Here is a 24,852-nt window from a genome sequence, read left to right on the forward strand (position 1 = left end):
GCCGGGAATCAATAACTTTCAGGCGTCTGCACACTAGCCCAGCTCCTTAACCACTACACTACTACTGTACACTAGCCCAGCTCCTTAACCACTACACTACTACTGTACACTAGCCCAGCTCCTTAACCACTACACTACACTACTACTGTACACTAGCCCAGCTCCTTAACCACTACACTGCACTATTACTGTACACTAGCCCAGCTCCTTAACCACTACACTACACTACTACTGTACACTAGCCCAGCTCCTTAACCACTACACTACTACTGTACACTAGCCCAGCTCCTTAACCACTACACTGCACTACTACTGTACACTAGCCCAGCTCCTTAACCACTACACTGCACTACTACTGCACACTAGCCCAGCTCCTTAACCACTACACTACTACTGTACACTAGCCCAGCTCCTTAACCACTACACTACACTACTACTGTACACTAGCCCAGCTCCTTAACCACTACACTGCACTATTACTGTACACTAGCCCAGCTCCTTAACCACTACACTACACTACTACTGTACACTAGCCCAGCTCCTTAACCACTACACTACACTACTACTGTACACTAGCCCAGCTCCTTAACCACTACACTGCACTATTACTGTACACTAGCCCAGCTCCTTAACCACTACACTACACTACTACTGTACACTAGCCCAGCTCCTTAACCACTACACTGCACTACTACTGTACACTAGCCCAGCTCCTTAACCACTACACTACACTACTACTGCACACTAGCCCAGCTCCTTAACCACTACACTACACTACACTACTACTGCACACTAGCCCAGCTCCTGAACCACTACACTGCCACTACTACTGCACACTAGCCCAGCTCCTTAACCACTACACTGCACTACTACTGCACACTAGCCCAGCTCCTTAACCACTACACTGCCACTACTACTGCACACTAGCCCAGCTCCTTAACCACTACACTGCCACTACTACTGCACACTAGCCCAGCTCCTTAACCACTACACTGCCACTACTATTGCACACTAGCCCAGCTCCTTAACCACTACACTGCCACTACTACTGCACACTAGCCCAGCTCCTTAACCACTACACTGCCACCACCCTACAGGCTACTGTACACTAGCCCAGCTCCTTAACCACTACACTGCCACCACCCTACAGGCTACTGTACACTAGCCCAGCTCCTTAACCACTACACTACCACCACCCTACAGGCTACTGCACACTAGCCCAGCTCCTTAACCACTACACTACCACCACCCTACAGGCTACTGCACACTAGCCCAGCTCCTTAACCACTACACTACCACCACCCTACAGGCTACTGTACACTAGCCCAGCTCCTTAACCACTACTCTACACCACACCACTACTGCACACTAGCCCAGCTCCTTAACCACTACTCTACACCACACCACTACTGCACACTAGCCCAGCTCCTTAACCACTACTCTACACTACTACTGTACACTAGCCCAGCTCCTTAACCACTACACTACACTACTACTGCACACTAGCCCAGCTCCTTAACCACTACACTACTCTACAGGCTACTGTACACTAGCCCAGCTCCTTAACCACTACACTGCCACCGCCCCGGTACACAACCCCGGTACACAACCCCGGTGCACAACCCCGGTGCACAACCTCGGTACACAACCTGCACACGTCCTGCACCAGGGCCACAGCTGATGATTAACGTCCCAAATCCTCCAGATCACACACAAGGGCACCAGCACACACCACTTGCTTTTGCTCTTCCCTCTGGAACAGACCCATTTACTTCACAGATGGACACCGGTGGCAGAACTGAGATCACCAAAACCAAAACACCACTGATTTCCACATATGGCACAACTGAGATCACCAAAACACCACTGACTTCCACATATGGCAGAACTGAGATCACCAAAACACCACTGATTTCCACATGTGGCTTTCATGTTGGCACACATCTAACAATAATGTCTCTTCAAATGATTTTTAGGGAGCAGGAGTGATTCTCAAAATCATTTCAAAATATAGCGGCATTAATGGTCACCATCACAGCATTGCTGCCATCACACCTGATCTAAGGGACTCACCTGAGTGGACTGGCCGGGCAGGTACGGTTCAAAGTCGTTGTCATGAACAGTGTCCTTCTGATGGAGAGATCCATTTTGTACTGCAACAACAAAGTACAGCACGATTTCATAACCATGTCTGACGCTTGCTCATGACTACAACCAGATAAGACGGCTAATTTCAGTAGTGTCAAAATTCATCAGTGCAAAACACTGTGTGATGTTCTGCTCAACTAAACTATCTGGTTTTGAAATCCAACACATTTCTGTATACCAATATGACAGTCACACTGGACTTGTAAAGACATGTGCCGATATGATCCATTGCTCTGACAGTAAGGCCATGACTGGTGGGGGCATGACTGGCTGCTAATGGTCAACACACACGTAGTAGACATCCTAATGACAGCAAGGGTAGCAAAATACCTCAGCTGGCTTTTAAGAAATAACGTTACAGTAATTTCCCAGAAACACAGAACAAACTGTTATTAACACGCCAGTAAGTTACATATATTCAGTCCTGACAGAATCACGGTATATATTCATGCGAGTACATGTAAGTGTTTACCTTTAGATGCTTGTCCCTTTGGTCTCTGCATTTTGGGTGAAGACATAAAGACACAGGACTATATTAGCATAACATTGGAAACGTGCATATTTAGATCGTTACAGAATTATAATGGCAATCTAAAGGCTCACATTAAAGTAAACAGTCAGTTACTTCTATGCGATATGCATGACAAGTTCATAACCCCTCTAAAAAGCACGCATAGCATGCAAGCTTATTAGCAAAATATTGGCTAACGTTAACTTGCCAGCTAGCAGTTAATGGCTGCTACGGAGGACAGCCATTAGCCACATCACCGTCATTTCACGATTGCTCGGCCATACTCAAGACAGAAATATTATAGCCCAGCACATGCTAATTTTGGGGCAATTAGTTATGATGATCATAATGTCCATGCAGACCAGACGCTTTGTCATCTGGTCTGTTAACGTTGACTGTTTAGCAAGCTAACTTTCACCGGTAGTGGTAAAACTGACTAGCCGGCTAACAAACCAGCTGTCTGTTACCTGAAGGACAACCTTCCTGTCAAATTATTACACTGTTGTTGATTTACTTAGAATTGCTTTAAAAACTCAAACCGGTTGTCCTACGGCATGAATGAGGCCACAAGTCCCACTGGACCGTTAGATGTATCGCTAGCTAACGTTAGCAAACGTCTATCAACTCTATCACGAACACCCGGGGCTTCATGTGAACCAAGTTAATGCTCCTGCTGGAAGGAAGAAATTACATTTGCCCACCGAAGCAACTCCCTGCCTACCTGAGGGTCAATGCTTGTGGCAGACATAACGTTAATTCATAAGCAAGCCCCTTAACACGAACGGAGCCAGTAAAAAGGTCTTCCCAGCTCCGTGTTGCGTTCACTGTTTAGCAGCAAGCAAAGTGTTTTTTCACAGCTGCACGTAGCTAGTTGGAGCTAGCTGTAAAGCACCTCAACTTTCACAGTTCAAAAAGGCTACTGTGTCTTCTCCAGACCGCTACTCAGATCCCAGAATTACAATGCCGCGAACAGATTCTCAAATGTCCACAGTCGATTGTTCCCGAAATGTTTACACATTTGTTAAATCTGCAAACGGCCACTTTACTTATTTTTCCCTCTCTGTAACCCTCCTTGGTAACGTTAATTGTACAGCCCAAACCACTTCTTCCCCCAATGGCTGTTCCATCCGGGATCTGCGCAAAGAGAACCGCGTCACAGCCATGGTTTCCCAAAGGCAAAAACCCTGGGAAGAAGACAACCCTAATGACATGTCTAGTTTCTGCCAGCAGAGGGCAGCTCTGTACCACAAGTGAAGAAATAGCCATGTCTTATTTAAAAAAGAAAACACGTTTAAAAACAGCCTCATGTAGCCTATCCTACTGTCCCACTCCACGCTCTACAATTGATTCTTGAAAGTCTTGCTTCTTGAGCTAGTAAAAAGTATAATCGACCAACATTTCTAGTTTTGTGTAAACAATAAAACAATGATATTGTTGTGATGCTCTCTTCAGCTTTTGCTGCTTGAATGCTTAAACAGGTGTTGTTTTACATGTGTAACCAGTGGGATAGCCTGCCCACTACCTAGTTCACCTTTTATCATACATTTAATAGAACTAGCTTCAGTTCATTCAAGCTTTGCCATTTGTAGCCCGACTCTTCAAATGGTTGCAAGTCTGCGACATTGCTTGCATTGGTCGATGTTTAGGGTACAGTCAAGAGATGATGTACTATAATTTATAGAGTCAAGAGATTATGTACTATAATTTATAGAGTCAAGAGACAATGTACTATAATTTATAGAGTCAAGAGATTATGTACTATAATTTATAGAGTCAAGAGATTATGCAGGCCTATTATGATTTATAGAGTGGGTACTGTCTAGAGATTATGTGCTATAATTTACAGATGCAGTCAAGAAATTATGTAGGCTATAATTTATAGAGTGAAGAGATTATGTATTATAATTTATAGAGTGGGAGGTGACTGTATCTCTTACAGGCTTTTGGCCAGAACTCTTCGTTCATTTGTTTGGAACTGAACAAACTGTACAGATAAAAGCGTTGCATTCAGACAGAGATTGTAATTTTTTACTGTTTCTTTTCAAAGCGTAATACACATGCACACACGCGCACACACACACACACACACACACACACACACACACACACCCTTAATCGCCCTTTCTCAGCACATTTACACGGCGCTTTTAATTCAGTTAGAAATGGAATAACACCTCAATCGGAATAAAAGTGCCTCAACCAATCTTAATTTAACAATTTTAATGGAAATGAAAAAGGTGGTGTAGTCCGTTCCTATTCCAATTGAACAGACAAAAACATACAATCTATCGGATGTCTGTGTCTTCTCAAGGAAAAGCAGGCATCAACAGCTGCTCCGATCAAAGATTCTAGCTTGAGAGCACCTGAGCCAAATAGAACATAGAATGTAAATGACAAAAAAAATGTCCATAAATGGCCAGTGTCCAGTGTCTCTGTTGTCCTGCATCACTCTTTGTTGCACTCTCTTCCAGTTGACCACATTACAAAACACAAATATTTGCATTAGACCTAAATAAAAAAAATAATATCGATGTGTCTGTGTGAGTGCACATGTGTGTGAGTGTGTGCACTTTTGTGTGTATGTGTGTGTGTGTGTGTGTGTGTGTGTGTGTGTGTGTGTGTGTGTGTGCGCTTGTGTATGTAGGCCTACTGTTCAAGTGTACCTGTACATTTTGTTTAATGCTCAGAATAGCTGCAGCTTCATCACCGAGAGTCAATGCTCAGCTAGCCCAGAGTATCTCATGGTTAAGTGTAAACCTTTCTATCTGCTAGCCTAGAGAATCTCATGGTTAAGTGTGAATCTTTCTATCTGCTAGCCTAGAGTATCTCATGGTTAAGTGTAAACCTTTCTATCTGCTAGCCTAGAGTATCTCATGGTTAAGTGTAAACCTTTCTATCTGCTAGCCTAGAGTATCTCATGGTTAAGTGTAAACCTTTATATCTGCTAGCCTAGAGTATCTCATCCCAAGGCAGCCTACATTGTCGCGGGTGACCTCAACCACTCAAACCGTTGGACCATGTCTACGCAAAAACATGGCTGACACATCCAAAGCTGTTCCCCTCCCCTCCAGGACACTCAAATGACCTCTCATTGTCTCTACTACCCAAGTATTCAGTATTCATCAAACGTGTGACAGCAACAGTGAGGACAGTAAAATGTAGCCAGAGAAAGCTGACTGACTGGAGAGTGTTTGCAACTCAGGCCACCCATGGCTCCCACACGGACATTGCCTCATATGCCTCATCCGTCCTGGACTCAACCTTCAACATCAACAGTGTCACCTCCCTCTAATGGATTACCACTTTCCCTTATCAGAAGCCATGGATGAGCAGTGAGGTCAGACTCCTGCTGAAGGCATGTGACATTGCATTCAGATCAGGTGATGCTCAGTCCCTAGCTCATCCAGGGCTAACCTGAGTAGGTGCAACGAAAAGGCCAAGCACAACCACAAGCCAAAGATTGAGAATCACTTCAACAACAGGTTACAACTCTACTACAGGCCACCACAGGTTACAGCACCACTACAGGCCACCACAGGTTACAACACCACTACAGGCCACCACAGGTTACAACACCACTACAGGCCACCACAGGTTACAGCACCACTACAGGCCACCACAGGTTACAGCACCACTACAGGTTACAACACTACTACAGGCCATCACAGGTTACAACACCACTACAGGCCATCACCACAGGTTACAACACCACCACAGGTTACAACACTACTACAGGCCATCACAGGTTACAACACCACTACAGGCCACCACAGGTTACAGCACCACTACAGGCCACCACAGGTTACAACACTACTACAGGCCACCACAGGTTACAACACCACCACAGGTTACAACACCACTACAGGCCACCACAGGTTACAGCACCACTACAGGCCACCACAGGTTACAGCACCACTACAGGCCACCACAGGTTACAACACTACTACAGGCCACCACAGGTTACAACACCACCACAGGTTACAACACCACTACAGGCCACCACAGGTTACAACACCACTACAGGCCACCACAGGTTACAAAACCACTACAGGCCACCACAGGTTACAACACCACAGGTTACAACACTACTACAGGTTACAGCACCACTACAGGCCACCACAGGTTACAACACTACTACAGGCCACCACAGGTTACAACACCACAGGTTACAACACTACTACAGGTTACAACACCACTACAGGCCACCACAGGTTACAACACGTTACAACTCTACTACAGGCCACCACAGGTTACAAAACCACCACAGGTTACAACACTACTACAGGTTACAACACCACTACAGGCCACCACAGGTTACAACACGTTACAACTCTACTACAGGCCACCACAGGTTACAACACCACTACAGGCCACTACAGGTTAGAACACCACTACAGGCCATCACAGGTTAGAACACCACTACAGGCCACCACAGGTTACAACACCACTACAGGCCACCACAGGTTACAACACTACTACAGGCCACCACAGGTTACAACACCACTACAGGCCACCACAGGTTACAACACCACTACAGGCCATCACAGGTTACAACACCACTACAGGCCACCACAGGTTACAACACCACTAGTTCCACCCCAGATTTCTTTTTTTAATTAAGTGTCTAATGTAAGAAATCATGCGACGTGTTTCGCAATAAGCGTGCCATATCCCTGTGCTGCTGGCGCGCCTATTGGCACATATAAAGAGTTTTGTTTATGATATAGTGTTAGTGTTTTTGTGTATGATATACAGTACCTTAGTGTTTTTGTGTATGATATACAGTACCTTAGTGTTTTTGTTTATGATATACAGTACATTGGTGTTTTTAGTATGTTAGTGTTTCTTTATGATATACAGTACACTAGTGTTTCTCTATGATATACAGTACACTTGTGTTTCTTTATGATATACAGTATGTGAGGTTGATTAGCGGAGAGGGGAGAGTCGGTGACGACCGTGACGTCGCTCCAGTAGATCTGGCGACCCGCTGTGACTGGCGTTGCGTAATCGGCGGTGTCCCCGGGTCAGATGGCAGCTGGGGTCCAGAGAGGGAGTCCGCCAGCCAATCGGGCGAGAGCTGCTACTCGGGGGGGCCAATCGGGCGAGAGCTGCAACTGGGGGAGCCAATCGTGCGAGAGCTGCAACTGGGGAGCCGAGCCGCCACAGCACACACGTCACGTCGCATCAGATCAATGATTCAGAGAATTGATCAATTTTCCAGCTGCTGTGTGTGTGTTGTGTTGGCCGACAGCTTTACCTGGTAAAGGAGCACCAGGCACCACATGGCCGCCTCCAGCTGACTGGACAGGCTCTGTGGGCTGTGACGTGTGCTGTGTGATGTGTGTGTGTGGGCTGTGTGTGGTGTGTGATGTGTTATGTGTGGAGTGTGTGGTATGTGTTGTGTGTGTGGTGTGATGTGTGATGTGTGGAGTGTGTGGTATGTGGTGTGTGATGTGTGTGGTGTGTGTAGTGTGTTTTGTGTGTGGTGTGGTGTGTGTGGTGTGTGATACGTGTGGTGTGTAGTGTGTGTGGTGTGTGATGTGTGGAGTGTGTGTGATGCATTTGGTGTGCGGTGTGTGGTGTGTGTGATGTGGGAATGTTTGACCATTCTTTCAGAAACACATTTGTGAGGTCACACACTGATGTTGGACGAGGCGACTGGCTCTCAGTTTCCGCTCTAATTCATCCCAAAGGTGTTCTATTGGGTTGAGGTCAGGACTCTGTGCAGGCCAGTCAAGTTCATCCACAACAAACTCTGTCATCCATGTCTTTATGGACCTTGCTTTGTGCACTGGTGCACAGTCACATTGGAACAGGAAGGGGCCATATCTGAGCTGGGCTTGACTTCTTAGTTCCAGTGAAAGGAACTCTGAATGCTCCAGTATTAACCAAGAGATTGTGGACAATGCCATGCTCAACCCTGTCTTTAACCCAGTCCGGGAATGCCAGAACCAGCACTACATAGCACTAGGATATTGCCCTTACAATAGCGGAGTTGGCTGCAGTCTTCCACTCCCGCACCCCGTGCTGTGGTGCCGTATCACCATGATAACCTTATCTCAACCGCAGGAAGTCTGGGGAGAATTGGACAGCGGATCTGTCTGAGGAATTTCCCAAATACGTCAATGACAGGCTTTTACTGCACAATTGGTAGACTATTTGTTTGAGCTCAATTTGAATATCACTATCACTGTTTATTTCTGTCAGATGAAAAGCACACTGTGAATCTAGCCGAGGGATGTAATCAGGTGAGTGGCTATCTGCTCTCTCTTATCTCGTGTGGTCTCACTCACCACTACCCTTGGCCTGCTGGTAGAACGTCAACAAAACCTGCTCTTTTGCATGTAAATAGGGCCAGGCATTTATCTGTTGACAAAACAATGCAAGCTGGTGGAGAAATCTGTAGCCTTGCTGATTTTGGTCTTGCATTACAGACAGAGATAGGTCTACGTTTTTTTGGCTGCCACGTTTTGGGTAGGGCAAAGTGAGGTAGGCCTATTTGGGTTTAACACTTCAAGCAAGGCTTGACCAAATAAATAGCTTCCCATGTTGACTGCTGAGGACAACTGCCGACAAACTGATCAAATCTACTTCTACTGACTGACATGTCACACTGTAGTTCTTGAACATGATGTTAACAACAACATAGATCCATAAAGCCAATTAATTAGTCCTGTTAAGCATATGTTATGCAGACTATGTAATTTTTTGATGAACTATATGCTGATATCTCCTTGTAGCTAGACCTATTCAGTTTGTATAGTTCTTTACTACGACGGCCGTCTGCGTTGGGCGGCCGTAGCAATCCGGACCTGCGTGCGTCGCGTCGAACTTTCACATGCAGCGCGCGACCGTCGCCACTGCGCTCATTGGACGGCGCGTGATATAAAATGCCGCAGTGCCGTAATTCATTGTACACAAGAGTCGGCAGGAGACGAGTGAGCATTCTCGCTACTGTATAGGACGGCGATACGTTGAGAGTTTCATCAGGATTGCTAAAGTGGATGCTCTCGTTATCTGAACTGTTTTAATCGTATCTCAGATTAGACCGGCTACTTTACAATGAAGGAGAGAAGAACACAGCCGTTGGTGGTGAGGTGTAAGCTTGTGTTGGTGGGAGACGTCCAATGCGGAAAAACAGCAATGCTTCAAGTCTTGGCAAAAGACTGCTATCCAGAGGTATTTGCTGTTCTTGCTATCATACTGTAGAGTTCAGATACATAACTTTAACTGAAAAGATATTATAGGCCTTTATTGTTTTTGCCTGATTTTAACCTTCTTGCATGCTCTCATTAAATGGGAGTCTGCGCAACCAAATGTTTTGCATAAGCAAATGATTTCCATTAACTTCCCAAAATCGACCATTTCTGTGTGTTGCCACCAGTCAAACCATGTACCATCATGTAAATAGTATTGTATCCTTGTGAAATATTTACATTTACAAATATATATTGTGCCTTTGTGAAACTGGGTAGGCTACGGATAGGATTGCCTAGTGAGGACGCACGTGTGCGTGGTGGAGTGCATGTCCATTCCATGTTGCCATGGGATTGAGTTCGATGTGCCTTGGCATGCGTGTGGATTGGTTAACCAGCATGTTGTTTTGGAGCAGCATCCCAACATTTTGCGCAGTTTCGCATTAGCAAGACAAAAGATGTTCTCCCAGCACAGTTGAGCAGGGATGATTTTGGCCTTCAATGTCAGTTTATGAACAACTGAACAGATAATGTGTAAAATAATGTTACAGGTTATGTAAAGTGGCAGAGCCATGCTTTCATTTTTAAAACGCGTTCTATTTTGTCCAACCAAATGTGAACAGACATATGTCCCGTGTCCGTCTTGTGGCATGCTTTCATAATGAAATGAGTTGAGTCTTGAGTTGAGGCGTTTCCTTTTTGTTTGTTTTATCCAGACTTATGTCCCGACGGTGTTCGAGAACTACACTGCTGGCCTGGAGTTAGAAGAGCAGCGCGTCGAACTCAGCCTGTGGGACACGTCGGGTGAGATATTTACAATGCTTCAGATGAGAAATATTGTGATTGTTTACACTTTTTTTTTTTTTTTTTTTTTTTTTTTTTAAATGTTGCTTTCTGACTCCATCTGACTATAACAAAAACTATGTTTAGTTTTGTTCACTTTTGTGTTGCCTTTTCGGACAAACAAATAGGACTAGCCTACCTATATTTGAGGTTAAAGGTTATAATGATGCTCAATATATGCAAAAATACAAGTGTTTGAAATGGCCAAGGCAGAACTGAATAACTTGGTAAACAACTCTAGTTAGTTTTTGGTTTCTTCTGTAAATAAATGCTCTTTTCATGGGTTGTTTTTGTGTCTGTCTACATTGTTGTGATGTTGCCACCCATCACAGCGTTAATTGACCTGTGTGTGGTCGCATAGCTTCTCTGGCCACGAGTATTTCCATCACCACCACCATCTCTTGTGTCCCGCATGCAACCCCAACCCCCTAACCTCAACCCCAACCCCATAACCCCTAACCTCAACCCCCCAACCCCAACCCCATAACCCCATAACCCCCCAACCTCAACCCCCCAACCCCAACTCTGTGGCTCTAGCTGTAGCTCTGTACTCTGCGCTACTTGTTGTGTAGCTGTAACTGTATGCTAATGACCACAGTGGCAGGGCACTGCCTCCTGCTGCCCCTCCTGCTGCTGCCGCCGCTGCCGCCCCCTGGTTGGAGTGGGTGGCGTGTTCTCAGTAAATCCCTCCTCGCTGCCTCAGGGCTGAGATATGCTGGATCAATGCACTGGGCTGGCTTGGCCACTGAACCCTGTCGGCGGAGTGAGAAGCCAAATCAATGCGCCTGGGCAATGAAGACGCCCCATTGGCTGGAGAGGGGATGCTGGAGGAAGCACAGGGGAGCCCCATTGAACTCACTCATTCTGTTGCATCACAGATTTGCCCTCCGATACCAGCTAGTAGTGTGTGTTTATGGCTATTATGTGCTTATATGGTTTTGGTTATAGTATTGATATATTAGGAATTAGCACCATTATGGTTATGATAGTGCGTGTTTATGGTTATTATGTGGTTATATGGTTTTGGTTATAATATGTATTGATATATTGGGAATTAGCACCATTATGGTTATAATATGTATTGATATATTAGGAATTAGTTCCATTATGGTTATAATATGTATTAGGAATTAGTACCATTATGGTTATAATATGTATTGATATATTAGGAATTAGTGCCATTATGGTTATAACATGTATTGATATATTAGGAATTAGTGCTATTATGGTTATAGTATGTATTGATATATTAGCCATTATGGTTATAATATGTATTGATATATTAGCCATTATGGTTATAATATGTATTGATATATTGGGAATTTGCACCATTATGGTTATTGGTTATGTGGTTATATGGTTATGATTATAATATGTATTATTAGGACACGGTCAATGGGGTTGATTCCTTCAAAATGTACATCGTCTTCAATCACTTGTATTTCTCGGTGTCTAATGGTGTCATTTTGGACGACTATATCAACTATCATGTCCTCTTGCTCCTCTGAGTGAACATAGGGGTCCTTCCACCTCCTCTGAGTGAACATATGGGTCCTTCCACCTCCTCTGAGTGAACATAGGGGTCCTTCCACCTCCGCCTGCCAGTCTTGCAGCTCTGCAGAAGTGAATATGCAGTCACAGATAGGCAAACAGGACAGTGAGAAGCTTTGTCCCAGTGTCTCTACAGAAGTGAATATGCAGTCACAGATAGGCAAACAGGACAGTGAGAAGCTTTGTCCCAGTGTCTCTACAGAAGTGAATGCAGTCACAGATAGGCAAACAGGACAGTGAGAAGCTTTGTCCCAGTGTTCTGAAACATCTGCAGTAACAGTGGACTCAGTGATTACTGTACTGTATGATAATGAGCATTTACACCTACCTGTTCTGTAGTCTGAATCTTCAGATGATTGAATCCACAGAAAGTGATGTTGGGTTGGACGTGAAATCCTGCTTGACATCGCCAGTCCATGAACCAGAACGTGATCAATGATTGCTGCCCGAATTTCATAATTTATTGGGACTCTTGGGACTTTGTCTTCTTCTTCCTCCGACCGGCCCCCTCCTCTTCCTCCGACCGGCCCCCTCCTCTTCCTCCTACCTGCCCCCTCCTCTTCCTCCTACCTGCCCCCCTCCTCTTCCTCCGACCGGCCCCCTCCTCTTCCTCCTACCTGCCCCCCTCCTCTTCCTCCTACCTGCCCCCTCCTCTTCCTTGTACTTTCTCCAGGACCTAGAGGTCATCTTGTTAATACAGGGTTTGTCTTCCTCCAGGATCCCCGTATTACGACAACGTGCGGCCCCTGTGCTACAGCGACTCTGATGCTGTCCTGCTGTGTTTCGACGTCAGCCGCCCCGACATCGTGGACGGCGCACTGAAAAAGGTCAGTGGCTAATTCAGCCCACCGTAGCCCAATCTCTCTTCTCTTTTGAAAGCTCATTATTTCATTGTTGATATTTGATATTGCTGTTATTGGTACTGGTATTATTGTTACTGTTACTCTCACATTTAATGTTGGCTTGTCCGCTTCATTTGAAAGTATTATTTGTTTAAAGTGTTAAGTTCATATCCAGCTTAGGACAAACGCATCTACTAGATCCCATAGCGTAGCTTTAGGATGCCCATAAGCGTTGTGTGGTGTTCATGACGAGCTCAACTCAACTCCTGCGTGTGTGTGTGTGTGTGTGTGTGTGTGTGTGTGTGTGTGTGTGTGTGTGTGTGTGTGTGTGTGTGTGTGTGTGTGTGTGTGTGTGTGTGTGTGTGTGTGTGTGTGTGTGTGTGCATGCCCTGCTGCGTTGTGTGGTGTTCATGACGAGCTCAACACAACTCCTGCGTGTGTGTGTGTGTGTGTGTGTGTGTGTGTGTGTGTGTGCATGCCCTGCTGCAGTGGAAGACAGAGATCCTGGACCTGTGCCCCAACACACACATCCTGCTCGTGGGCTGCAAGACTGACCTGCGCACAGACGTCTGCACCCTGATGGAGCTCTCCAACCAGAGGCACACGCCCATCTCACATGACCAGGTAAACTCCCCTTCAGCTCCACTAGCAGCACTAGCAGCACTAGCAGCACTAGCAGCACTAGCAGCACTAGCAGCACTAGCAGCACTAGCAGCACTAGCAGCACTAGCAGCACTAGCAGCACTGGCCCCTTCAGCAGCACTAGCAGCACTAGCAGCACTAGCAGCACTGGTCCCTTCAGCAGCACTAGCAGCACTAGCAGCACTAGCAGCACTAGCAGCACTAGCAGCACTAGCAGCACTGGCCCCTTCAGCAGCACTAGCAGCACTAGCAGCACTAGCAGCACTAGCCCCTTCAGCAGCACTGGCCCCTTCAACAGCACTAGCAGCACTAGCAGCACTAGCAGCACTAGCCCCTTCAGCAGCACTGGCCCCTTCAACAGCACTAGCAGCACTAGCAGCACTAGCAGCACTGGCCCCTTCAGCAGCACTAACAGCACTAGCAGCACTAGCAGCACTGGCCCCTTCAGCAGCACTAGCAGCACTAGCAGCACTAGCAGCACTGGCCCCTTCAGCAGCACTAGCAGCACTAGCAGCACTAGCAGCACTAGCAGCACTAGCCCCTTCAGCAGCACTAGCAGCACTAGCAGCACTAGCAGCACTAGCAGCACTAGCCCCTTCAGCAGCACTAGCAGCACTAGCAGCACTAGCAGCACTAGCAGCACTAGCCCCTTCAGCAGCACTAGCAGCACTAGCAGCACTAGCAGCACTGGCCCCTTCAGCAGCACTGGCCCCTTCAACAGCACTAGCAGCACTAGCAGCACTAGCAGCACTAGCCCCTTCAGCAGCACTAGCAGCACTAGCAGCACTAGCAGCACTAGCAGCACTAGCCCCTTCAGCAGCACTAGCAGCACTAGCAGCACTAGCAGCACTGGCCCCTTCAGCAGCACTGGCCCCTTCAACAGCACTAGCAGCACTAGCAGCACTAGCAGCACTAGCCCCTTCAGCAGCACTAGCAGCACTAGCAGCACTAGCAGCACTAGCAGCACTAGCAGCACTAGCCCCTTCAGCAGCACTAGCAGCACTAGCAGCACTAGCAGCACTAGCAGCACTAGCCCCTTCAGCAGCACTAGCAGCACTGGCCCCTTCAGCAGCACTAGCAGCACTAGCAGCACTAGCAGCACTAGCAGCACTAGCAGCACTGGCCCCTTCAGCAGCACTAGCAGCACTAGCAGCACTAGCAGCACTAGCAGCACTAGCAGCACTAGCAGCACTAGCAGCACTGGCCCCTTCAGCACTAGCAGCACTGGCCCCTTCAGCAGCACTAGCAGCACTAGCAGCACTAGCAGCACTAGCAGCACTGGCCCCTTCAACAGCACTAGCAGCACTAGCAGCACTAGCAGCACTAGCAGCACCAGCAGCACTAGCAGCACTAGCAGCACTAGCAGCACTAGCAGCACTAGCCCCTTCAGCAGCACTAGCAGCACTGGCCCCTTCAGCAGCACTAGCAGCACTAGCAGCACTAGCAGCACTAGCAGCACTAGCAGCACTAGCCCCTTCAGCAGCACTAGCAGCACTAGCAGCACTAGCAGCACTAGCAGCACTAGCAGCACTAGCAGCACTGGCCCCTTCAGCAGCACTAGCAGCACTAGCAGCACTAGCAGCACTAGCAGCACTAGCAGCACTAGTAGCACTGGCCCCTTCAGCAGCACTAGCAGCACTAGCAGCACTAGCAGCACTAGCAGCACTGGCCCCTTCAGCAGCACTAGCAGCACTAGCAGCACTAGCAGCACTAGCAGCACTAGCAGCACTAGCAGCACTAGCAGCACTGGCCCCTTTGATTTAAAGCGCCATTCATGTCACTCAAGGTCACTTCACAAACAAACAAACAAACAAACAAAAAAGAAAAGACAAGTCAGTCAGTCCATAAGCTATCTTGAAATACGTTTTAAAGGGATAGTTCGGGTTTTAAGACACGAAGTTATATGGGTTCCCTGTCAGCAACGTTGTGCATCAGCACTGACTTACCCCCCGACAGCGTCCTGTGAGCCGAGATCCAGCCGGTTTTTGATCGTTTTTGGTGCCGGACTATTTTCTTCAGCAAGTTTCTGGGGTCACGAAAGTAAAGTGTTTTTCTTCTCAAAACCATATGCGTTCAACAGAGATATATATTTGCACAACAAAAACGTTGTCCAGTTGTCAGTAGCGCGCAGTGATAGGAATCGCGAAAAATAAGTAAGTGATAACGAGGTTTGAATTTTTCCTGGACAACGTTTTTGTGGTGCAAATATATCACTCTTTTGAACGCATATGTTTTTGAGAAGAAAAACACTTTACTTTCGTGACCCCAGAAACTTGCCGGACTACTTTCTTCAGCATCAAAAACCGGCTGGATCTCGGCTCACAGGACGCTGTTGCGGGGTAAGTCAGTGCTGATGCACAACGTTGCTGACGGGGAACCCATATAACTTCGTGTCTTAAAACCCGAACTATCCCTTTAAGTCTGCTGTTAAAGTCAGTAATTGAGTAACGGAATATATATATGAATGCCACTGCCTCATTAGTAATTGAGTAGTTGAATTTGTATGTTTGCCACTGCCTCATTAGTAAATTATATATACTGTGTGTGTGTGTGTGTATGCCACTGCCTCATTAGTAAATGAATATACTGTGTGTGTGTGTGTGTGTGTGTGTGTGTATGCCACTGCCTCATTAGTAATTGAATATACTGTGTGTGTGTGTGTGTGTGTATGCCACTGCCTCATTAGTAATTGAATATACTGTGTGTGTGTGTGTGTGTGTATGCCACGGCCTCATTGTCTGTTCTCCTCCTGTGCTCCAGGGGGCAGCGATGGCGAAGCAGCTGGGTGCGGAGGCGTACCTGGAGTGCTCGGCCTTCACGTCGGAGAAGAGCGTCCACAGCGTGTTCCGCGCCGCGGCGCTCTCCTGCCTCAACAAGCTGCAGCCGCCCGTCAAGCCCAGCCCCGCCCTCCGGCCCGCCCGGCGCCTCTCCAAGCGCCTGCTGCACCTGCCCAGCAGGGCGGAGCTGCTCTCCTCCACCTTCGGCAAGGACAAGAGGAGCTGCTCCGTCATGTGAAGCTGCTTCTTCATGTGAAGGCCCTCAGCTGCTCCGTCATGTGAAGGCCCCTCCACCCAGAGCTGCTCCATCATGTGAAGCTGCTCCATCATGTGAAGCTGCTCCATCATGTGAAGGCCCCTCCACCCAGAGCTGCTCCATCATGTGAAGGCCCCTCTGCCCCAGTTCAAGCCCTTCATTGAGCCAAAGAGCAGCTCCCTAGCAGAGACGTCCTGGGGGAGTGGTGATGTGGGGTGGGTGGGACTCTGTCACAGGCCCCTCCTACCTCATCAGGTCACTCTCTGTTCCAGCGTCGCCCGCATGTCTCTAAAGGAACACCAATCGAGCAGCCATCTTGGATTGTAGGGTTTCATTAGCACCAAACGAGCAGCCATCTTGGATTGTAGGGTTTCATTAGCACCAAACCAGCAGCCATCTTGGATTGTAGGGTTTCACCGAGCAGCCATCTTGGATTGTAGGGTTTCATGGGAGCACATCAGTTGTTCCGTCTCCACGGTGAGAGAAGTCGGGCCATTTCTCTCCAGCGTAGCATCCTGGTGATCCCATTTTCATGTAGACAATGAACAGTGTTGTCGGTGCGAACAACGTTCATTTGCATATTGGGCGTATTTAACAATCATGCATTTACAGTAAAAGAAAAACTGTTGGGAGGATGAGGTGAAGTCACCCCTGAGTATTTAAAGCAAAGCTCATTTCTCATGTTGAACTGCACTTTAAGGCGTTTGGAGCGTCACTTGCTGGGGCGCCTTTAGTCACCACTCTGAGTAGCATCTGATTGGTTGTGAGGTTTGTTTGTGTGCGTGTTTGTGTATGTTAGCATCCGATTGGTTGTGAGGTTTGTTTTTTTGTTTGTGTATGGTCAGTGCATCTGTTTGAGAGGAAAAATTTAATGGTTTAAAGAGAAAGAGCGGGCAAGATTGAGACTGTAAAAAAAGGGTATGTTTGCGCTGTGTTGGAGAGAGCAGAGTTGTACATGTGTTTGTATTTACGTGAGTTACTCTGCGTCTGTCACAACATTATTGCATGCAGAGGGTTCAGTGAGGGTTCATCTCAGCTTCTCTGACTCATCAGCCCACTCTGATTCTAGAACACTCCAGATCAGCATCAGCCCACTCTGATTCTAGAACACTCCAGATCAACCTGCTCTGATTCTAGAACACTCTAGATCAACATTAGCCTGCTCTGATTCTAGAACACTCTAGATCAAGATCAGCCTGCTCTGATTCTAGAACACTCTAGATCAACATTAGCCTGCTCTGATTCTAGAACACTCTAGATCAAGATCAGCCTGCTCTGATTCTAGAACACTCCAGATCAGCATTAGCCTGCTCTGATTCTAGAACACTCCAGATCAACCTGCTCTGATTCTAGAACACTCTAGATCAACATCAGCCTGCTCTGATTCTAGAACACTCTAGATCAGCATCAGCCTGCTCTGATTCTAGAACATTCCAGATCAGCATTAGCCTGCTCTGATTCTAGAACACTCCAGATCAACCTGCTCTGATTCTAGAACACTCTAGATCAACATCAGCCTGCTCTGATTCTAGAACACTCTAGATCAGCATCAGCCTGCTCTGATTCTAGAACACTCTAGATCAGTATTAGCTTGCTCTGATTCTAGAACACTCTAGATCAGCATCAGCCTGCTCTGACTCCAGATCAGTTTCTCGGCGTCCGGCTTCTCTGGCCGTGCCCACTGCTCAGCAGCCCTGAATCAGTAGAGCGTGAAGCAGCCGCACAGCACACGAGGAAGGACAGGGAAGGACAGGGAGGAGGGGGGGCACAAGAAATCATTTCCCCCTTTAAGGAGATGGCTATAAATCTTACAAGACAAGGTATCCAATTACATCTGCTGGGTAGGAAGCCATGAAAAATGCTGACACATACATCCTCTTGTCTATCCGCCTCTCAGCCCTTCTCCCTCCCCTCCAGCGGGTCTTTTATTCCTTAATCCATCTTATGCCATCAGGGCCATGGGCTCTGGATCCCTAAGGAACAGGGGATGGACTGGCATCGTCCGAACAGGACAGGGCCGGTTTGGTGTGGTGTGGTGACCTCCTCCAGCAGTTGGTGGCATTTTTAGGGGATTATATTTGAAAAGAAAGTCCTTTCAGGCTGTAGATGAGCATCAACACAAGGCAAACGACGCCAGCCTTTTGCGTCCATGGCTGATGAGGTCAAGAGCTGCTGGCCAATGTGCCTGATTTCCCAGGTCGGTTATGCTCCCAAATTCATGTCCATCTACACTGAGTTGTCAATGTTTGTTTGGTCCCTGTGTGTACAGATTGGTTAGTGTGTAATGTAATGTGGAACTCCATGGGTTTGCGCTGGATTATAATCCCACTCCTGCCCTGACTGGTGTCCTCCTCTAATCTCCCTCCTCCGTCCGTGTTGAGGTCCGCAGCGCTTCTCCTCCCGCCCCGCCTGCCTCTCTCCTGAGGATGGCAGCGCCTCTAAGCCTTGTTCTGCAGTAATTACACTTCTAAATCCTGGTTCCCTTGTGATTGCGTAACACGCAAACAGCGAAAACAAATCTGTGATTTTCCGTTTAGCCACACAGCCGCCGCTCCTGAGGTCCAACTCGCTCTCTCACGTTTTTTTTTTTTTTTTTTTTTTAGTTCAGGAAGTTTAATCCACAGGATAAATTTGATGTTTTGATTGTGAATGCACATTAAACAATGTAACAAAGAACCAAGATGAATGAGTATGAATAATGTAAATTCCATTCTGCAGTAGTTATCAAAGCCAGTGCTATCTACACAGCTAGTGCTAACAACACAGCGAGTGCTAACTACGCAGCCAGTGCTAACTACAGTACACAGCCAGTGCTAACTACACAGCTAGTGCTAACTACACAGCCAGTGCTAACTACACAGCTAGTGCTAACTACACAGCCAGTGCTAACTACACAGCTAGTGCTAACTACACAGCCAGTGCTAACTACACAGCTAGTGCTAACAGCGAGTGCTAACTACACAGCCAGTGCTAACTACACAGCCAGTGCTAACTACACAGCCAGTGCTAACTACACAGCCAGTGCTAACTACACAGCGAGTGCTAACTACACAGCCAGTGCTAACTACACAGCGAGTGCTAACTACACAGCCAGTGCTAACTACACAGCTAGTGCTAACTACACAGCCAGTGCTAACTACACAGCGAGTGCTAACTACACAGCCAGTGCTAACTACACAGCTAGTGCTAACTAGTACACAGCCAGTGCTAACTACTGCAGAATGGACTCTTCCTTGCCATGCTAGTGGAGCCCTGTGGTTGGTCTGACCAGTGGGGACTGAGGGAGGATCTGACCAGTGGGGACTGAGGGAGGTTGCAGGACAGTGTTGGCCACACAGACAGATTACAGCTGTGATGTGATGGACAGACAGACAGACAGCTGAGGTGTTCACTGTAGGATGAGAATGTTCAGAGGGTGCGGTGAGCAGACATGATTGGAGCAGGAGGGTGAAACAGGGAAGTCCAAATGAACAGGCAGGTCCTGTCCAAACCTCACTGTTTACGTTGTCCTATTTAACCGTCTAAATCCTGTGGTTCTCTGTTATCATGAATAACTCATGAGCTATGGATAACCACAGCAATATCAAGACTGTTGTTTTGGTCAGGGTTTGGTTGATGAGCACTCCTTTTATGTTACACAGACAGGGGCGTCTGGATCCTTGGACGTGTATGCAGTGCACTGGAATTCCACTGTGTTGCCTAGCGACGGGTGGAAGGGGGGGTTGCTGGGCTGAGCGCCTCAAGGCCTCTGATTGGCCAGCGTGGTTTCACCGCCGGGCTGAAAGAAAGGGCCGCCTCTCCAAACACGCCGCACCTCTCTCCGCAGCCTTGGACAGTTCCACTGCCAACACAAAAGGGGGGGAGGGGAGGGGGGGGAGTGTGTCGGGGGACACGAGAGATGGTCCGTGCCTCTGGACACTGAGTTGTTCTTGATGATGTATGAGTTGTGATGGACAGGTGGACACTGATTGCCCCTCCTCTGAGTTCTGTCAGGGCAGTAGTACTCCATGCTGTCTGCAGTAGGGACTCCTCAGATGTTGTTGTGTGTGTCTTTAGATGAGGCCCAATGAGGCTGGTTGTACATATCTGTTTTCTATGTTCTCTTTGTACAGACTCATGAGGAAGGGACAAATGAGCAAAAAAAACAAGCAAGGAACTGACAAACTCGTCATGTGTGATGTAATATAGTTTAATCTTAATTTATTACAAAAGATAAATTGTCACTCTTTTTGTTTGTTACTATTTTTCATGAGCATTTGTAATTTTTGTTCAAAGTCTATTTTTAAAGGTAATGAATCATTGTGATTTTCTGTCTTTTGAATTGTCTCTTAATTTAAAATAAATCATGCCTTTGTTCAACTAACGTGCCTTTGTGTGAACCTCCTTATTCCTCAGTGGATTGACTTGTTAGAATTGACCAAGCACAACATTTACACAACAACATTGCTGCTATTCATTGCTACTCCACATTACTGCGTAAAGACACACACACACACACACACACACACACTTGACCTCAACTCCACATTACTGCGTAATCCGTCATCCGCTGTGTCTGGGGGAACGGGTCGTGTGCACTGATAAAGACACGCACGCACACACACACTCACACACACACATATCTACTGTGACCTCTGTGCTGGATCACACACTGATGACTCAAGGCTGTCTGGGCGCAAGGTGGCACTGCCTCAGTGTTGATGCCTATAGGCTGCAGGGTGGCACTGCCTCAGTGTTGATGCCTATAGGCTGCAGGGTGGCACTGCCTCAGTGTTGATGCCTACCTGTATAGACTGCAGGGTGGCACTGCCTCAGTGTTGATGCCTATAGGCTGCAGGGTGGCACTGCCTCAGTGTTGATGCCTAGGCTGCAGGGTGGCACTGCCTCAGTGTTGATGCCTAGGCTGCAGGGTGGCACTGCCTCAGTGTTGATACCTATAGGCTGCAGGGTGGCACTGCCTCAGTGTTGATGCCTAGGCTGCAGGGTGGCACTGCCTCAGTGTTGATGCCTAGGCTGCAGGGTAGCACTGCCTCAGTGTTGATACCTATACATGTATAGGCTGCAGGGTAGCACTGCCTCAGTGTGATACCTATAGGCTGCAGGGTGGCACTGCCTCAGTGTTGATGCCTATAGGCTGCAGGGTGGCACTGCCTCAGTGTTGATACCTATAGGCTGCAGGGTGGCACTGCCTCAGTGTTGATACCTATAGGCTGTGTTGTGCTCACCTTCCCAGAAGAGTTGAAGCCGTTATAGCTGCAAAGGATCGTCATATTAAACCCTAAGGATTTAGAATGGGATGTCAATTAAGTTCATATGAGAGTCAAGGCAGGTGACCCAATACTCTTGGCAATAGTGTATAATGATAGGCTTGGCTCCTCAATAATAAAGTTAGGCTCTCCTCCTTTGAGTCAGACTTGGCTTCTTTGAGATAAATAAAGTTGGGTTTGGATGTAAATTTCGAGATCAGTTCTATATGATTGAGATCATATAACCGACACAATGTGCTGTTGACAGAGAGTGAAGTGAGTACAATCTTACTGATGTGTGTGTGTGTGTGTGTGTGTGTGTGTGTGTGTGTGTTATGATAGTGAGGTGAGTACAATCTTACTAACGTGTGCCTGCACTGACGGTACCATGGCCCTGCCCCCCCTCCCCTCTCCTCTATGGCACTGCCCCCCCCCTCCTCCCCCCCATGGTACTGCCCCTCTACCCTCTACACCATCCCCCAATAACACAGAGATTAACAGTCAACCCCCTCACATATACCCCACCCCAACACACACACACACACACACACACACACACACACACACTTGCTCGTCTCTTAGTGAGCCCTGGGGGCATGTCTATGATGGATGCCCCTTTTTTGGGGGTTTAATTAGCCAGTCACGGCTACACGCCATGAGGGCACCCATGGAGACATTGGCGCAGGGAGGGGGGGCATTGGGAGTGGCACGGGGGGAGGGGGGGGGGGGCATTGGGAGTGGGGGAGGGGAGAGGAGCAGGGTGAGGCATCTTGTAGGGGGGGGGGAGCAGGGTCAGGCATCTTGTGGGGGGGGGGGGGGGAGGGTGAGGCATCTTGTGGAGGGGGGGGGAGAGGAGCAGGGTCAGGCATCTTGTAGGGGGGGGGGGGGAGCAGGGTCAGGCATCTTGTAGGGGGGGGGAGAGGAGGAGGGTGAGGCATCTTGTGGAGGGGGGGGGGAGAGGAGCAGGGTCAGGCATCTTGTGGAGGGGGGGAGAGGAGGAGGGTGAGGCATCTTGTGGGGGGGGGGGGAGCAGGGTCAGGCATCTTGTGGGGGCTTGGGCTGTTTCATGTTGTGCTGATGTGAAGACTGTTGAGGTGCTCTGGTGCGGGTTTGTCAGTGTTGTGTTGTGTTGGGGTTCTGGTTCTGCCTCTGGTTCTGCCTCTGGTTCTGTCATGAATGATGTCAGTTCTGTATTGGTGCCATAGATACGATTATACTTTGGGCATATTCAAATAAAAAAGCATCAACTCATCAAACTGTCTCACAGCCAAATTGCCAATACTACGCATATCCAGCATTCCAGTCATTCTCTACTAAAAGATAGATAGATAGATAGATAGATATAGATAGATACTTTATTGATCCCCAAGGGGAAATTCAAGAAAGGGGAAATTCAAGAAGGCTTTTCCTAATCGTTGTCTGACCAATTAAAGACTCCACAACAAGTGCACGGTTCATTTGGGCCAGACATGGACATGTTGGTTGTGCGTTGGTTGTGTGTTGGTTGTGTGTGTCTCTGTCTCCCTATTAAGGCGGTCTCATCTGTAGGCATCCTGTTGACGGCCAGACGACCACAACAGCCAGGATCTGCACGGGATGACCTACAGTAGCTAATTGGCTCAGGGTGTGTGTGTGTGTGTGTGTGTGTGTGTGTGTGTGTGTGTGTCCGACTCACTTGAAGTACTAAGGGGTCAGTGTGTGTGTGTGTGTGTGTGTGTGTGTGTGTGTGTGTGTGTGTGTGTGTCGCGTGGTCATTGGGCTCCCTCATTATTCACACCCTTTAACACAGTTAGCACAGTCACTCAAACACCCCAAGCTCCATTGGTTTCCCCGTATTTAAACAAAACAAAAACATCTTTTCACAGGTCTGAATCTCTGATACACCTGTCTGAAACTCTTGATGATAAAGGACAAGTTGTAGTAGAGACACCTACTCACTCTCTGAGGTGCATGGCAGGGCCAGAGGCCCTTCTCATGTTTATGCTCAGGGGCCCAGTGGCACATAATTTGTCCATGACTAGCCTACATTTTGCATTTTGTTATCTAGTAGCGTGTGATGATTGATTATAATCACACAGTGATTTAATGCAGGACGTGTTTGAAGCCAACATTTGCTTTTGCTGCCTATGAAGTGTTTTGAGAAGAGAGTAGCAGTCTTTTGTCTGCAAAATGTGTCAAAAGGACGGACATGGCCTGATATGTATGTGTGAGTGTGTGTGTGTGTGTGTGTGTGTGTGTGTACGCTACCGGTATGTAATCTTGTGTCAATGGGTCTTGTCGATATTCTAGAAACATATTTATTTTATTATTTACTATTTAATATATGGATGCATGGAGGATGTCGTGACTCAATAAAGGAAAACAGAGCAGAGCATGTAGGCCTACTTGTTTCCCAAGAAGGACCTGGCACTGGAAGCATTTTAAAAAATCTAAACGTTACAGGATGGAGATGAGGGCTCCTTGGCCTGGATATGAGACACGGACGCCGTTGGCACAGTTTCCTGATCCCGTTGGAGACTCATGACTCATGCTGGCGCTGTGTGATAACACATCTCTCTTCTCCTCAGCGCCACCGACTGCAGTGCAGGTGGGCACGGGCCGGGGGAGGTGGGGGAGGGCGGGGGGGGGGAGGGCGAGCCGCATGTGACTAGCGGTTTCATAAGGAATGGGTGAAGACGCTGAGCTGGATCACATGCACTCAGTTTGAGAGAGGGCGCCATCTGGTGGCGTGAAGCGACAGTAATCTAATAGAACGGAGCAATTGACTACATATCCCATCGACCCATTCACCTAGGAAATTACGTTGTTTCCTATTTACCTTCAGTTTCCCGCGCTCA

At 47.7% G+C, this 24,852-nt stretch overlaps 2 protein-coding genes across 3 annotated transcripts in view; one reads left to right on the forward strand and one right to left on the reverse strand.

Annotated features, from left to right (window-relative positions):
- LOC134088038 (YTH domain-containing family protein 1-like) overlaps positions 1–3,766 on the reverse strand; it is a 15,441-nt gene extending 11,675 nt beyond the window's left edge. The window contains exons 1-3 of one of the 2 annotated variants that reach the window (XM_062541929.1): positions 3,381–3,766; positions 2,621–2,645; positions 2,074–2,153 (exon numbers count right to left, since the gene is read on the reverse strand). In XM_062541929.1, coding sequence (XP_062397913.1) covers positions 2,074–2,153; positions 2,621–2,645; positions 3,381–3,407 — 132 coding nt within the window. In that variant the 5' untranslated portion in view covers positions 3,408–3,766. The remainder of the gene's footprint in view (positions 1–2,073; positions 2,154–2,620; positions 2,646–3,380) is intronic. The other variant, XM_062541930.1, reaches the window with a different exon arrangement.
- A 5,837-nt stretch (positions 3,767–9,603) lies between these two features.
- rnd1a (Rho family GTPase 1a) lies at positions 9,604–16,825 on the forward strand. Its single transcript, XM_062540131.1, has 5 exons — positions 9,604–9,841; positions 10,575–10,662; positions 12,970–13,079; positions 13,584–13,718; positions 16,497–16,825. Exons 1-5 carry the CDS (start codon positions 9,725–9,727, stop codon positions 16,749–16,751), a joined length of 705 nt encoding a protein of 234 aa, XP_062396115.1. The 5' UTR covers positions 9,604–9,724; the 3' UTR covers positions 16,752–16,825.
- Positions 16,826–24,852: the final 8,027 nt, after the last annotated feature.

This window comes from Sardina pilchardus, chromosome 7 (assembly GCF_963854185.1).
Source record: "Sardina pilchardus chromosome 7, fSarPil1.1, whole genome shotgun sequence".
Classification (NCBI taxonomy): Eukaryota; Metazoa; Chordata; class Actinopteri; order Clupeiformes; family Clupeidae; genus Sardina; species Sardina pilchardus.

Bases quoted from the DNA above. Each gene is read 5' to 3' on its own strand.
- rnd1a (XM_062540131.1), top strand. From the start codon at position 9,725: ATGAAGGAGAGAAGAACACAGCCGTTGGTGGTGAGGTGTAAGCTTGTG. The intron at 10,663-12,969 runs GTGAGATATTTA...GTCTTCCTCCAG, and splicing joins CAGCCTGTGGGACACGTCGG to GATCCCCGTATTACGACAAC. The intron at 13,719-16,496 runs GTAAACTCCCCT...CCTGTGCTCCAG, and splicing joins CGCCCATCTCACATGACCAG to GGGGCAGCGATGGCGAAGCA.